Raw genomic sequence first — 17,105 nt, forward strand, 5'->3', positions numbered from 1 at the left:
TGTGTTGGGTGTATATTGGCTAATAAGTGCCGCCCTGCAAGACAAAGGTTGCTTGCAATGGGTATTGCCAACAGGAAAGCCTTATCCAAACAGAGGTTGTTGGGTAATGTCAGGAGCAGGTATGTAACAGACAAATGAGCTAATTACCTACACTAGGGCTAGACGTGCATCATACTTGGTTGTACATTTCCTCTATTATGATTGTTGTATCAATGTATGCTTTCCTTGTTTGTTTTCTATTCTCTGTGTTTGTGTTATTTTCTTGTATTCTTCTGTTTGTGTTATGCTATCTGTTTTCTCTATCTTCTCTATTTATCTGTATCTTCTATTTACTGCTTCCTGTATTCTGCTATTTGTCTGCTAAACAACACGGAATTAATGAACTTAACTAATAACCCCGACCCTATTAAGAACTCCCTAGTTCTTACCCCTTCTCTCTCCCTTCCCCCTTCAGATGGAATTATGGGTACCCTTCCCTAGTTCACTGATGACCATTTGTGATGAGCGGATAATTTATACGCTTTTTGGCATTGTTTTTAAGTAGTTTTTAGTAAGTTCAAGCTACTTTTAGGGATGTTTTCATTAGTTTTTATGTTAAATTCACATTTCTGGACTTTACTATGAGTTTGTGTGTTTTTTTGTGATTTCAGGTAATTTCTGGCTGAAATTGAGGGACTTGAGCAAAACTCTGAAAAAGGCTGACAAAAGGACTACTGATGCTGTTGGAATCTGACCTCCCTGCACTCGAAATGGATTTTCTGGAGCTACAGAACTCCAAATGGCGCGCTCTCAATGGCGTTGGAAAGTAGACATCCAGAGCTTTCCAGCAATATATAATAGTCCATACTTTATTCGGAAATTGATGACGTAACTTGGCGTTGAACGCCAAGTACATGCTGCTGTCTGGAGTTAAACGCCAGAAACACGTCATGATCCGGAGTTGAACGCCCAAAACACGTTATAACTTGGAGTTCAACTCCAAGAGAAGCCTCAGCTCGTGGATAGATCAAGCTCAGCCCAAGCATACACCAAGTGGGCCCCGGAAGTGGATTTATGCATCAATTACTTACTCATGTAAACCCTAGTAGCTAGTCTAGTATAAATAAGACTTTTTACTAATGTATTAGTCATCTTTTGACAGTTTAATCTTTTGACTGTTTAGTCTTTGATCATTCAGTCTTTTGATCATTCAGGGGGCTGGCCATTCGGCCATGCCTGAACCTTTCACTTATGTATTTTCAACGGTGGAGTTTCTGCACACCATAGATTAAGGGTGTGGAGCTCTGCTGTACCTCAAGTTTCAATACAATTACTATTACTTTCTATTCAATTCTCTTTTATTCTTATTCCAAGATATACGTTGCACAACACTTTGATGAATGTGATGATCCGTGACACTCATCATCATTCTCACCTATGAACGCGTGTGACTGACAACCACTTCCGTTCTACCTTAGGCCGGGCGCACATCTCTTAGATTCCCCAACAGAATCTTTGTGGTATAAGCTAGATAGATGGCGGCATTCATGGGGATCCGGAAAGTCTAACCTTGTCTGTGGTATTCCGAGTAGGATCCCGGGAATCCGGAAAGTTTAACCTTGTCTGTGGTATTCCGAGTAGGATTCCGGTATTGAATGATTGTGACGAGCTTCAAACTCCTGAAGGTTGGGCGTTAGTGACAAACGCAAAAGAATCAAGGGATTCTACTCCAACCTGATTGAGAACTGACAGATGATTAGCCGTGCTGTGACAGAGCATTTGGACCATTTTCACTGAGAGGATGGGATATAGCCATCAACAAGGGTGATGCCTCCAGACGATTAGCCGTGCAGTGACAGTGCATAGGACTATTTTCCCGAGAGGATTAAAAGTAGCCATTGATGATGGTGATGCCCTACATACAGCTTGCCATGGAAAGGAGTAAGAAGGATTGGATGAAAGCAATAAGAAAGTAGAGATTCGAAAGGATTCTAGCATCTCCACACGCCTATCTGAAATTCCCACTATTGATTTACATAAGTATTTCTATCCCTTTTTATTTTCTATTTATTATTAATTTTCGAAACCCATAACCATTTAATCTGCCTAACTGAGATTTACAAGGTGACCATAGCTTGCTTCATACCAACAATCTCTGTGGGATCGACCCTTACTCACGTAAGGTATTACTTGGATGACCCAGTACACTTGCTGGTTAAGTTGAACGGAGTTGTGTCCACACATAGCCAAGAGCCATAATAATGATTCCATACAATAACAAAGAGTACTATATTGATGTGATCACAATTTCGTCCACCAAGTTTTTGGCGCCGTTGCCGGGGATTGTTCGAGTTTGGACAACTAACGGTTCATCTTGTTGCTCAGATTAGGTAATTTTCTTTTCAAAATTTTTTTTCTTTTCTTTTTCGTTTTTCCAAAAATATTTTCGAAAAAAAATTAATAAAAATACAAAAGAAATCATAAAATCATAAAAATAAAAAATATTTTATGTTTCTTGTTTGAGTCTTGAGTCAATTTTTAAGTTTGGTGTCAATTGCATGCTTTAAAAAAATTTTCTTGCATTTTTCGAAAGTTTCATGCATTCATAGTGTTCTTCATGATCTTCAAGTTGTTCTTGGTAAGTCTTCTTGTTTGATCTTGATGTTTTCTTATTTTGTGTTGTTTGTTGTTTTTCATGTGCATTTTTCGTTTGTTAGAGTCCATGCATTAAAGATTTCTAAGTTTGGTGTCTTGCATGTTTTCTTTGCATCAAAAAAAATTATGTTCTTGATGTTCATCATGATCTTCAAAGTGTTCTTGGTGTTCATCTTGACATTCATAGTGTTCTTGCATGCATTAAGTGTTTTGATCCAAAATTTTCATGTTTTGGGCCATGTTTGTGTTTTTCTCTCTCATAATTAAAATATTCAAAAATCAAAAAAATATCTTTTCCTTATTTTTCTCATAATTTTCGAAAATTTGAGTTGACTTAGTCAAAAAATTTTCAAAATTAGTTGTTTCTTACAAGTCAAGTCAAATTTTCAATTTAAAAAATTTTATCTTTTCAAAATCTTTTTCAAAAATTATATCCTTTTCAATTTTTTTTCTATTTTTCGAAAATTTCAAAAATCTTTTTTCAAAATATTTTTCAAAATCTTTTTCTTATCTTTATATCATATTTTCGAAATTACACTAACAATTAATGTGATTGGTTCAAAAATTTGAAGTTTGTTACTTTCTTGTTAAGAAAGGTTCAATCTTTAAGTTCTAGAATCTTATCTATTAGTTTCTTGTTAGTAATTAATTTTAATTTAAAAATTAAATCTTTTTCAAACATATCTTATCTTATCTTTTATATCTTATCTTTTTCAAAATTTTATCTTTTTCAAAATTTGATTTCAAAATATCTTATCTAACTTCTTATCTTCTTATCTTTTTAAAATTTGATTTTAATATCTGTTACGGATCCAGCCCACGGATCCCGGACCCGTGACCGAACCCAAAGCCGGCTTACCGGGTCAACCCATTTCGTCTCTCTAGAAGGCCCCGAATCGGCCCCCTAGAGCTCCTAACTAACTTTTGAAATTCAAACGTCCCTCTTATCTTAGCCAGATAAGATAAAGATAAGATAACCACCATTATCTATAAATAGAGGACCCAAATCCCTCCAGGTATTCATTCATTCCTCATACCTTGCACCTCTTAGATATATTCTGACTTGGGCGTCGGAGTGTCTTTGCAGGTACCTCCCCTCCTCTCCATCCGGATAACCCAACATCTGACTCGACCCGCGGGTTCCCGATTCTCCTCCTAGATTGTATCAGAACTCTTCGGTACATTGGCGCCGTCTGTGGGGACCTGCGACGGACGAACCAGATGGAGGGTATCTTGGACGAAAATCCATCAAGCCAAGACAACTCCGGACCACATCATCCCACCCCGGAACAACAGGAGGTCATGAACCAAGCCCGGATGGCCAGCACCATCCACCGAACAAACGAGCACATAGTCACAGACCCACAACATCCCGAGAGAGCAAGGGACAAAGCGACACAGATCATTCAAGATCTCTGACTCCGAGTCCAGGAACTTGAAGGTAAACTCACCGACAAAGGAAAATACGCCAATCAACACGGAAGCCAGGCAACGTCCAAGCCACGATCCTATCGTGGAAGGTCGCCAACACGGCAACGTGATAGAAGAGATGATCGTAGCACCTCACGCAACTACCGGCACGAGAAGTCGCCAGAACGGCGACACAGCAAAAAATACCATCGCAGCGCATCCCACGATCTGAACCGTCAGCACGATTCAGACGAAGACCCGAGACGTCGGCACACAAAGCGCACGAGAAACGACCACGTCATAATGGGAGCCACGCCCTTCACAGAGAGAATCTTAAGAGCAAAGCTCCCCAGAGGCTTCGACAAACCCACCGATATGAAGTACGACGGAACTAAAGACCCTCAAGAGCACCTAACGGCTTTCGAGGCCAGAATGAACTTAGAAGGAGCATCCGACGCAGTCCGATGCAGAGCCTTCCCGGTGACCCTTGCCGGACCGGCGATCAAATGGTTCAACGCCCTCCCGAACGGATCTATAACCAGCTTCCACGACGTCACAAGAAAATTCATGGCCCAATTCACGACCCGAATCACCAAGGCCAAACACCCCATCAGCTTGCTAGGGGTCACACAGAAACAAGAAGAATCTACAAGAAAATACCTCGACCGCTTCAACGACGAATGCCTGACGGTCGACGGACTAACGGACTCCGTTGCCAGCCTCTGCCTAACCAACGGACTCATGAATGAAGACTTTCGCAAACATCTCACCACTAAACCAGTATGGACCATGCACGAAATCCAGAACGTCGCCAAAGATTACATCAACGACGAGGAGGTCAGCCAGGTCGTCGCTGCCAACAAACGGCAGCACGTCGCTACCCAACACAGCAACCCGACTCCCCGTCATAACCCACCACCCAAAGAAAACCAACGAGACCCCATCAAACCAACCCACCGACCACCAAGAATAGGAAAATTCTCCAATTACACCCCCCTAACAGCACCGATTACTGAGATATACCACCAAATAGCAGATCGAGGCGTCATCCCCAAAGCCCGACCACTCAAGGAAAGAACAGGAGGGAACAAAGCCCTCTACTGCGACTACCACCGAGGTTACGGCCACAAAACACAAGATTGTTTCGACCTCAAAGACGCTATCGAACAGGCCATACGAGACGGCAAACTCCCGGAGTTCGCCAAATTCATCAGAGAGCCAAGGCGCGCCAACATCGACAAGTCACCAGAAAGAGAAGGGCGCAACCCAAGAACCCAAAAGCCGCCCCCCAGGGAAAATCCCGAAGAGGATCCGAGCATCATAGTGAACGTCATCACGGGCAAGGACGTACCAAACAAGTCAAAGCTATCAATGAAAAAGGACCTCAAGATAATGGCCGTCAGGCACCACGACCCAGTCACCACAGCCGACAGCACGATAACTTTCTTACCGGAAGACTGCCAACACGGCACGTCGGCCGAAGATGCCCCCTTCGTCATATCAGCTCGAATCGGAACAGGGCTAGTAAGAAGAATACTGGTAGACACTGGCGCCGACTCTAACATCCTCTTCCGAGGAGCTTTCGACAAACTCGGGCTCCGCAACGACAACCTCCAAACACACCGTCACGGCGTCACGGGCCTCGGAGACAACTTCCTCAAACCAGACGGGTCGGTCACCCTTCCCATCACCATAGGAACAAACAATCAGAGAAAGACGATCTTGTCCGAATTCGTAGTCCTAAAAGACTCCACAGCCTATAACGTCATTCTCGGGAGAAAAACGATCAACGACTTCTCCGCAGTCATCTTCACCAAATACCTCCTCATGAAGTTCAGGGCCGACGACGGCACCATCGGAACCATTCACGGAGACCGGGAAGTCGCGGCCGAATGCGACAACAACAGCTTAGCCCTAAGAAAGAAATTCCGGGATGCAGCCGGAATATTCCTTGCCGACCTAGACGCACGACTAGACGGCCAACCTAGACCGGAACCAGAAGGAGACATGGAAAAGCTACAGATAGGGCCGACCAAAGAAGAATACACTTTCATCAACAGAAACCTCCCATACGACCTCAAAGAAGAACTCTCCCAACTTCTAAAACAAAACAGAGACTTGTTCGCATTTACACCAGCCGATATGCCGGGAATAAGCCCCGACCTTATGTCTCACCATCTGGCAGCGGACCCCCTAGCCAAACCAGTGGCACAAAGAAGACGGAAAATGTCACCAGACCGAGCCGCGGAGGTCCGAAAACAGGTGAAAGCCCTACTCGAAGCCAACTTCATCCGAGAACTCCCTTATACGACATGGCTGTCCAACGTCGTACTAGTAAGAAAATCTAACGGGAAATGGTGAATGTGCGTCGACTACACAGACCTCAACAAAGCATGCCCAAAGGACGCCTTCCCCTTACCGAACATCGACGGGCTAGTGGATGCGGCGTCCGGCCACCGATACCTCAGCTTCATGGACGCATCTTCCGGCTACAACCAGATCCCGATGCACCGACCAGACGAAGAAAAAACAGCATTCATCACCCCGGACGGAACCTACTGCTATAGAGTAATGCCCTTCGGCTTAAAAAACGCAGGAGCCACCTACCAGCGATTCGTTAACAAGATATATCGCAACCTATCCGGAAACAAAATAGAAGTCTACATTGATGATATGCTCGCCAAAACGGAATCCGGGGAGCAACTAACCGACTACCTCAAGGTAATAATGAACACCCTACGAGAACACCAAATGCGACTCAACCCAACAAAATGTGCCTTCGGAATGGAAGCAGGAAAATTCCTCGGCTTCATGATCACGCAACGCGGAGTTGAGGCCAACCCAGAAAAATGCCGTGCCGTCCTTGAGATGACAAGTCCCAAAAACCTCAAAGAAATCCAAAAACTCACCGGCCGACTAACCGCACTATCCCGGTTCCTCGGGGCATCGGCCCAGAAGGCAATTCCTTTTTTCAAACTTATGAAAAAAGGAACCCCCTTCAAATGGGAGACAGAATGCGAAGAAGCCTTCCAACACTTCAAAAGGGTCCTAGCGGAGCCTCCGATCCTCGCGAAACCCCAAACAGGGGAAACACTATACCTGTACCTCTCCATAACGGAAGAGACAATCGCCGCAGCACTCGTCCGGGAAAACGAGAAAAAAGAACAAAAACCCATATACTTCATAAGCAAGGTCCTACAGGATACGGAAGCTCATTATTCACGCCTGGAAAAGCTAGCTTTCGCACTCCTCTCGGCTTCCCGACGGCTACGACAATACTTCCAAGCTCACCCCATAACGGTCCGAACCGACCAAACGGTCAAACAGGTATTACAAAAACCCGACCTAGCAGGAAGGATGCTAGCATGGTCCATCGAGTTATCCCAATTCCAGGTCAGGTTCGAACCCCGAAACGCCATCAAAGCGCAGACCTTGACCGATTTCATCGCCGAGATGACTCCGATCAAACCCACACCCGAACCATGGAAACTGCACGTCGACGGCTCATCAAACTCCACTCACGGAGGCGCCGGAATCATACTCGAGAACCAAAACGGGATCATAATTGAACAATCAATACGATACGACTTTCCAGTATCCAATAACCAAGCAGAATACGAAGCCCTCTTGGCAGGCCTGACCCTAGCCCAGGAAGTCGACGCCAAGGTACTCGAAGTAAATACCGACTCCCAGGTGGTCTGCTCCCAAATAAACGGAAGCTACCAAACCCGGGAGCCCTTACTCCAACAATACCTCAACAAGGTAAATGAATTGAAGGAAGGATTCGAAAACATTACCATACAACACGTCCCCAGGGAACGAAACGCCAGGGCGGACCTGCTTTCCAAACTAGCCAGCACAAAATCGGGACACGGTAACAGATCACTAATCCAGGAGGTCGTTAGGTCGCCTTCCGTATCAGCAACAATCAGCGCACACCTAACATCCTCAAACCGGGAGTCCTGGACATACCCAATCCTACAGTACCTCCTTAACGGAACCCTACCAGCAGACCCAAAAGAGGAGAGGCGAATAAAAAGAGAAGCCGCCAACTACACCATCATAGCAGGACAACTATACAAACGCGGATTCTCGCAGCCCCTACTCAAATGTGTCGAACCCGGGAACACGGAATACATACTCCGCGAGATCCACGAAGGCTGCTGCGGTCACCACATCGGAGGAAAAATGCTGGCTCAAAAAATCATCAGGGCTGGCTACTTCTGGCCCACGATCATTCGGGATTCCATACAATTAACAAAAAGCTGCGATAAATGCCAAAGGCACGCTAATATGCACCAAGCCGCCCCGCACCAACTCAGCATCATATCGGCAGAACGGCCATTCGGCAGTTGGGGAATCGACCTCGTCGGGCCCTTCCCCACAGCACCCGGCCAACTCAGATATCTCATCGTCGCCATAGACTACTACACCAAATGGATTGAAGCCGAGCCCCTGGCCTCCATAACAGCGACCCAATGCCGAAAATTCGTCTGGCGGCAGATCATTACCCGATTTGGAATCCCCAAAGTCATCATCTCGGACAACGGAACCCAGTTCACCGACAAAAAATTCAGAGAACTCCTAGAAGGATTGCACATATCCCATCGCTTCAGCTCGGTAGAACATCCCCAAACAAACGGACAGGTAGAATCCGCCAACAAAATAATCGTTAAAGGACTCAAGAAACGACTCGACGAAGCCAAGGGACTATGGGCGAAAGAATTGGGATCAGTCCTATGGTCATACCGAACAACACCCCAAACGAGCACGGGAGAAACGCCCTTCCGACTAACATACGGCGTGGAAGCAGTCATTCCAGTGGAAATCGGAGACCCCAGCCCCAGGAAAACGATCGGAGGTAACGACGAAGAAGCAGAACGAGACCTCGTGGACGAAGAAAGAAACATAGCTCACGTCAAAGAGTTAGCACTCAAACAAAGAATCAGCCTAAGGTACAACCACGGCGTCATCCGACGAGAATTTGGGAGCGACGAGCTCGTCCTACGACGAAACGACATCGGTCCCCCGACCCCAGGAGAAGGAAAGCTCGCCCCCAACTGGGAAGGACCATACAGAATCAAGGCCGTAATTGGAAAAGGGGCATATAAACTCGAACGACTAGACGGCAGCGAAATACCAAGAACTTGGAATGCAGCCAACTTGCGAAGATACTACACTTAAATAAGTCACTCTTTATTTTTTTAAACACCCTTTATTTTCTTTTATTTTTTATTTTTTAATTGTCTCTTAGAACCTCGGGCACTCTTTCCCTCACGAAGGGTTTTAACGAGGCCCAAACTATTCAAATAAATTTTTTACAAGTTATTTTCACTTCATCCCCATTACAAGTCACTACTGTTCCTCAAAGCACGGAACGAAGACACGGCCATCGCTGGAGGACTGATCACCCTCCAGGCCGAACACACGGATATCCAAAAAACCGACCAAACGAACGGTTACGCCAAAAAAAAAAAAAAAAAGGGGGCCCGAACGGCCAAATAAAAAGCCACAAACGGATCATACCAAAGGCCCGGACGGCCGAAAATACCATTAAACGATCCCCAAAAAGTCACGGCCCTTGGCCATCCAAAATATTCAGAAACAAACAAGTTCAAAATAAAATACAAGAAAACTACTCAATATCAACAATCTGACCATCACGGACGGTCTTAAACGCTCCCATCACGGACACATCCACACCAGGGGCCAACACCAGAGCCTGAGCCTTCATCGTCTCCTCGGTAGCAGTAACGGCATCCCTAGCATCAACCAACAGAGCCGACTTCTCCTTCTTTAGAGCTTCGACCTCAGCCTTCAGAGTTTCCGACTCAGCGAGAAGCAAGGCAGCCTGAGAACTCGCATCCGAGGCTCGCTTGCGCTCCTCCGCCAATTGAGAAAGAAGCGAAGTCTCAATACCGGCAAGTCGGAGAATCTCCGCCCCGACATCCTCTGAAGACTTCGCCGCTTTCTCCTTTGCAGTATTGGCGACCTGGAGCTCCTCCTTCAATTTAGTCACATCAGCTTGAGCCTGCCGAAGCTTCTTCTCCAACAAACCCGCTTGGGCCATCACGGGCTCAGCCTTCTGAACAACCACAGCAGAGCGAAGAAGGGCACGGTAAACCGACTCAGCCTGGAACGAGACGTCGCAGCCATCAAAAAATGACTCCGTTCCAGGCATCAAGTGCTGATCAATAAAGCCCGTGGCGTCGAAACGTCGGTCCATCACACTAGGGACCAGACCCTCCCCTTCAAAGGTATCGCTACTCGGCTCCTCAGCCCTACTCCTCTTCCGAGAAGCCTCGACACCCGTCAAAACGACCACTTCAGGCGAACCAGGAGGAACTTGAGCCCCAGTAGGCGCCCCCGAAGAAACCACCCCCTGAGAGGGAACCTGAGAATCCACAGCCGGATTCGAAACAGGAGTCGACGGAGACGGCGATCCCTCCTCCCGAACCAACGCTGCCTTCAGCCTCGCCAAGGTAGTCAGCCCGCTAGCCATCTCAACTGAAAGAAATCAATAGAAGAGTCAAAAAAAAAAAAAAGAAGAAGAAGAAGAAGAAGAAGAAGAGGAAAGAAGGGGGAACACACCAATATAAGTCCGACAAGCCTCGGGATCCCCCATAACGTCTCGAGGATTCAACAGACGCTCGCCAAACAAATGCCACAAAACACTGGCAATATCCTTATCCTCCCGAGACAAATCATCATAGGAGATCTTAGTCAAAACCGACGGCCCGGCACCAAAATTCCAGTACGTCGGAAAACGGCGCTCGCCCTCCAAGGTAAGCCAAAACGGGTGGTGGCCCCGAATGGGACGCACCTTAAAATACTCCCACTTAAACCCATGGAACGAATCCTCAAACAACCCGAAGATCCGACGATGAGGCTGAGCACGGAAAGACATATATCCTTTCTTATGCTTCCCCTCCTTAGTCGGAAGAGTGCACAAGAAAAGAAAAAGGAAAACGGGAACCGAAGCCGGGAGGTCGAGATACTGGCAAACCAACTCAAAACACCGAACGGCTGCCCAGCTGTTCGGGTGAAGCTGAGACGGTGCCACGGAACACCGACTAAGTAAACCCTGAACAAATGGCGAGAATGGGAACCGCACACCAAGCCGAGTGAACATGGATTCATAAACCCACATCCAATCCGGCACGGTGGGTGAACGGAGGTTCAAATAGCAAACGCGCTCGTCGGCATCAGGGAGCACGAGCTCATATCGCCCCTCCTCTTCACCACCACCGCAGATTGCCCCCTGATCGCAGAGCCGTTGGAGATCACCCTCCGTCATCCGCGACGGAACACCCCATACATCGCTAGTTACCCAACCATAGCGATTGGGAACGCCCCTGGAAGGGGCTACGGGGGCACCCACACTCTCATTTCTCCGTCGCTGCATACCTTAAACAGGGAGGAGCACCACCATCAGCCTACCAACTCTAACAGTGTCAAAGATAAACACCACTACCAAACCCAAACGCCTTAAACCACCACTACAATCAAGGTAAAAATGGCGGTGCTCAGCCCCTTCCCCGAAACCAACAAAAACACCAGACGCGGCAAAACAAAATACGAAAAAAGGAAGCAGGCAAAACAAACAGCAAAAACAGAACAGGCATACACAAACAAGTATGAAAGAAAAAGGCAAAAAATACCAACCTGATGAATCTGAAGGAAAACTTGAAAAGAAGGCTTGAAAACAAGAAGAAGCAGAGCGGCACTAGAAAGCAGAAACCAACAAGGAGTTTTTCTAGAAAATGAAGAGTTCCCTTTTGGAAAAAAGAAAAAACGGACGAGGGAAATAAAAACCGAAGCAAAACGGTTTCAAAAAGAAAAGCAAAAAGACGTAACTAACCCTGGGAGCAATGAAAACTCACGGGGGCAAAAGAAAGAAAACCCCCTCCATAATAAATGCCCCCTCGAAAAAAGCAAACTAATCAATTACGCCTCAAAGGACGCAACAGGCGCAGCAGGACACGGAAAGGTCACGTCAAGACCAAAATACGGCCGAGACGAATCTTTCACCAAACGAAATCGACGAGCCGACCTCATCACCAAACGAACACTCGACCAGCGCCGAAGACGCAGAGAAACGTCTCGAACTCTTAGCGACAAACCGACCTCACTCGCTCTCCCGCTACGGGGGCAACTGTTACGGATCCAGCCCACGGATCCCGGACCCGTGACCGAACCCAAACCCGGCTTACCGGGTCAACCCATTTCGTCTCTCTAGAAGGCCCCGAATCGGCCCCCTAGAGCTCCTAACTAACTTTTGAAATTCAAACGTCCCTCTTATCTTAGCCAGATAAGATAAAGATAAGATAACCACCATTATCTATAAATAGAGGACCCAAATCCCTCCAGGTATTCATTCATTCCTCATACCTTGCACCTCTTAGATATATTCTGACTTGGGCGTCGGAGTGTCTTTGCAGGTACCTCCCCTCCTCTCCATCCGGATAACCCAACATCTGACTCGACCCGCGGGTTCCCGATTCACCTCCTAGATTGTATCAGAACTCTTCGGTACAATATCTTTTTCAACTAACATTTTGACTTTTTGTTTGTTTCTTATCTTTTTCAAAACCACCTAACTACTTTTCCCTCTCTGATTTTCGAAAATATCTCACCTCTTTTTCAAAAATTCTTTTTGTTCTAAATTTTAATTTTAATTATATCTTATATTTAATTTTCAAAAATTACTAACCCCTTTTTCAAAATTATTTTCGAAATTCTCCCTCTCTTTTCATATTCTATTTAATTATTTATTTACTAACACTTCTCTTCACCTCTCTTCATCTAAAAATCCGAACCATTCTTCTTCATTCTTCTTCCCTTTCTTTTTCTACTAACATAAAGGAATCTCTATACTGTGACATAGAAGATTCCTCTTCTTTTCTTGTTTTCTTCTCTTTCATATGAGCAGGAACAGGGAAAAAGGCACTCTTGTTGAAATTGATCCTGAACCTGAAAGGACTCTGAAAAGAAAACTAAGAGAAACTAAATTACAACAATCCAGAAACAACCTTTCAGAAATTTTCGAACAAGAGAAGGAGATGGCAGCCGAAAATAATAATAATGCAAGGAGAATGCTTGGTGACTTCACAAAGCCAACGTCCAAATTTGATGGAAGAAGCATCTCCATTCCTGCCATTGTAGCCAATAATTTTGAGCTTAAGCCTCAACTAGTTGCTTTAATGCAACAAAACTGCAAGTTTTATGGACTTCCATCTGAAGATCCTTATCAGTTTTTAACTGAGTTCTTGCAGATTTGTGAGACTGTTAAGACGAATGGAGTTGATCCTGAAGTCTACAGACTCATGCTTTTCCCTTTTGCTGTAAGAGATAGAGCTAGAATATGGTTGGATTCACAACCTAAGGATAGCCTGGACTCTTGGGATAAGCTGGTCACTGCCTTCTTGGATAAATTCTTTCTTCCTCAAAAGCTGAGCAAGCTTAGAGTGGATGTTCAGACCTTCAAACAAAAAGATGGTGAATCCCTCTATGAAGCTTGGGAAAGATACAAGCAGTTGACCAAAAGATGTCCATCTGACATGTTTTCAGAATGGACCATATTAGATATATTCTATTATGGTCTATCTGAATTTTCGAAAATGTCATTGGACCATTCTGCAGGTGGATCTATTCACCTAAAGAAAACTCCTGAAGAGGCTCAAGAACTCATTGACATGGTTGCAAACAACCAATTCATGTACACTTCTGAGAGGAATTCCGTGAGTAATGGGATACCTCAGAAGAAAGGACTTCATGAAATTGATACTCTGAATGCCATATTGGCTCAGAACAAAGTGTTGAGTCAGCAAGTCAACATGATCTCTCAAAGTCTGAATGGATGGCAACATGCATCCAATAGTACTAAGGAGGCAGCTTCTGAAGAAGCTTATGATCCTGAGAACCCTGCCATGGCAGAGGTTAATTACATGGGTGAACCTTATGGAAACACCTATAATTCATCATGGAGAAATCATCCAAATTTCTCATGGAAAGATCAACAAAAGCCTCAACAAGGCTTTAACAATGGTGGACGCAATAGGCTGAGCAATAGCAAGCCTTTCCCATCATCTTCTCAGCAACAGACAGAGAATTCTGAACAAAACACTTCTAATTTAGCCAATCTAGTCTCTGATCTGTCAAAGGCCACTTTCAGTTTCATGAGTGAAACAAGATCCTCCATCAGAAATCTGGAGGCACAAGTGGGCCAGCTGAGTAAGAAAGTCATTGAAACTCCTCCCAGTATTCTCCCAAGCAATATAGAAGAGAATCCAAAAGGAGAGTGCAAGGCCATTGATATAATCAATATGGTCGAATGCACAAGGAAGGAGGAGGACGAAAATCCTAGTGAGGAAGACCTCCTGGGACGTTCCTCAAGCAAGAAGGAGTTTCCTATTAAGGACCCAAAGGAATCTGAGGCTCATATAGAGACCATAGAGATTCCATTAAATCTCCTTCTGCCATTCATGAGCTCTGAAGACTATTCTTCCTCTGAAGAGGATGAAGATGTGACTATAGAGCAAGTTGCTCAATATTTAGGAGCTATCATGAAGCTGAATGCCAAGTTGTTTGGCAATGAGACTTGGGAAAGTGAACCTCCCTTGCTCATTGGTGAACTAGACACCTGGATTCAGAAAATTTTACCTCAAAAGAGACAAGATCCTGGCAAGTTCTTAATACCTTGTACCATAGGCACTATGACCTTTGAAAAAGCTCTATGTGATCTGGGGTCAGGGATAAATCTTATGCCACTCTCTGTAATGGAGAAGCTGGGGATCATTGAGGTACAACCTGCCTTGTTCTCATTACAATTGGTAGACAAGTCATTGAGACAAGCTTATGGAATAGTAGAGGACGTGTTAGTAAAGGTTGAAGGCCTTTACATCCCTGCTGATTTCATAATCTTAGACACTAGGAAGGAAGAGGATGATTGCATCATCCTTGGAAGACCTTTCCTAGCCACAGCAGGAGCTGTGATAGATGTCATCAAAGGTGAATTAGTCCTTCAATTGAATGGGGACTACCTTGTGTTTAAGGCACATGGCCATTCCTCTGTGACAAAAGAGAGTAAGCATGAAGAGCTTCTCTTAGTTCAGAGTCAAGAAGAGCCCCCACAGTCAAACTCTAAGTTTGGTGTTGGGAGGCCACAACCAAACTCTAAGTTTGGTGTTAAGACCCCATATCCAAACTCTAAGTTTGGTGTTGGGACTATACAACATTGACCTGATCACCTTGTGGCTCCATGAGAGCCACTGTCAAGCTATTGACATTAAAGAAGCGCTTGTTGGGAGGCAACCCAATTTTATTTATCTAATTTTTATTTTATTTTATTTTATTGTTATTTTGTGTTTTATTAGGTACATGATCATGAGGAGTCACAAAAAAAATATATAAAAATTAAAAACAGAATCAAAAACAGCAGAAGAAAAATCACACCCTGGAGGAAGCACAGGCTGGCGTTCAACGCCAGTAAGGAGCATCTGGCTGGCGTTCAACGCCAGAACAGAGCATGAAACTGGTGCTGAACGCCAGAAATAAGCAACATTCTGACGCTGAATGCCAGGAATGTGCCTAGAAGAAAAGTTGGCGCTGAACGCCGTAACAAGCATGAAATTGGCGTTCAACGCCAGAAACAAGCTTTACATGGGCGTTGAACGCCCAGAACGTGCACCACTCGGCGTTTAAACGCCAGAATGATGTGCAAAGGCATTTTACATGCCTATTTGGTGTAGGGATGGAATTCCTTGACACCTCAGGATCTGTGGACCCCAAAGGATCACCTCAGGATCTGTGGACCCCACAGGATCCCCACCTACTATATTCCCACCTTACCTCCTAATCCAAGTTTACTCTTCCCCATATCACACTTCCCAAAAACCCTTCACCAATCACCTCAATCTCTCTTCCCAATCACCTATTCACCACTCACATCCATCCACTCTTCCCCATAAACCCCACCTACCTTCAAAATTCAAAAACATTTTCCCACCCAATCCCACCCTAAATGGCCGAACCTACCCTCTCCCCTCTCCCTATATATACCCTTCCATTCTACTTCATTTTCACACAACCATACCCCCTCTACTATACCTTGGCCGAATCCATCTCCCCTCACTCTCCTCCATTTTCTTCTTCTTCTTCTTCTTCTCTTCTTCCTTCTCTTGCTCGAGGGCGAGCAAAATTTTAAGTTTGGTGTGGTAAAAGCATAAGCTTTTTGTTTTTCCATTACCATCAATGGCACCTAAGGCCGGAGAATCCTATAGAAAAGGAAAAGGGAAGACAAAAGCTTCCACCTCCGAGTCATGGGAGATGGAAAGATTCATCTCCAAGAGCCATCAAGACCACTTCTATGATGTTGTGGCAAAGAAGAAGGTGATCCCTGAGGTCCCTTTCAAGCTCAAGAAAAATGAGTATCCGGAGATCCGACATGAAATCCGAAGAAGAGGTTGGGAAGTCCTAACCAACCCCATGCAACAAGTCGGAATCTTAATGGTTCAAGAGTTCTATGCCAATGCATGGATCACTAGGAACCATGATCAAAGTATGAACCCGAGTCCAAAGAATTATCTCACAATGGTTCGGGGGAAATACTTAGATTTTAGTCCGGAGAATGTAAGCTTAGCGTTCCACTTGCCCATGATGCAAGGAGATGAACGCCCCTACACTAGAAGGGTCAACTTTAATCAAAGGTTGGACCAAGTCCTAATGGACATATGTGTGGAAGGAGCTCAATGGAAGAGAGACTCCAAAGGCAAGCCAATCCAACTAAGAAGACTGGACCTAAAGCCTGTAGCTAGAGGATGGTTGGAGTTCATTCAACGCTCCATCATTCCCACTAGCAACCGATCTGAAGTTACTGTGGATCGGGCCATCATGATTCATAGCATCATGATTGGAGAGGAAGTAGAAGTTCATGAAGTCATCTCCAATGAATTCTACAAAATAGCCGACAAGCCCTCCACCATGGCACGGCTAGCTTTTCCTCTCCTTATTTGCCATCTATGTTACTCAGCTGGAGTTATCATAGAAGGAGACATCTCCAT

At 45.1% G+C, this 17,105-nt stretch overlaps 1 protein-coding gene and 1 non-coding gene across 2 annotated transcripts; one reads left to right on the forward strand and one right to left on the reverse strand.

The window, feature by feature from the left end:
* Positions 1-4,347: 4,347 nt before the first annotated feature.
* On the forward strand, positions 4,348-6,405 carry LOC130957103 (uncharacterized). The gene has a single exon (XM_057883995.1). It carries the CDS (start codon positions 4,348-4,350, stop codon positions 6,403-6,405), a length of 2,058 nt encoding a protein of 685 aa, XP_057739978.1.
* Positions 6,406-13,502: 7,097 nt separating this feature from the next.
* Positions 13,503-13,606, reverse strand: LOC130959626 (small nucleolar RNA R71). Its single transcript, XR_009078698.1, has one exon. It is a non-coding gene; the product is annotated as a small nucleolar RNA R71 (small nucleolar RNA).
* Between the last annotated feature and the right edge of the window lie 3,499 nt (positions 13,607-17,105).

The sequence above is a fragment of the Arachis stenosperma genome, chromosome 10 (assembly GCF_014773155.1).
Source record: "Arachis stenosperma cultivar V10309 chromosome 10, arast.V10309.gnm1.PFL2, whole genome shotgun sequence".
Classification (NCBI taxonomy): domain Eukaryota; kingdom Viridiplantae; phylum Streptophyta; class Magnoliopsida; order Fabales; family Fabaceae; genus Arachis; species Arachis stenosperma.

Coding starts and splice junctions, on each gene's coding strand:
- LOC130957103 (XM_057883995.1), top strand. CDS start 4,348: ATGGGAGCCACGCCCTTCACAGAGAGAATCTTAAGAGCAAAGCTCCCC.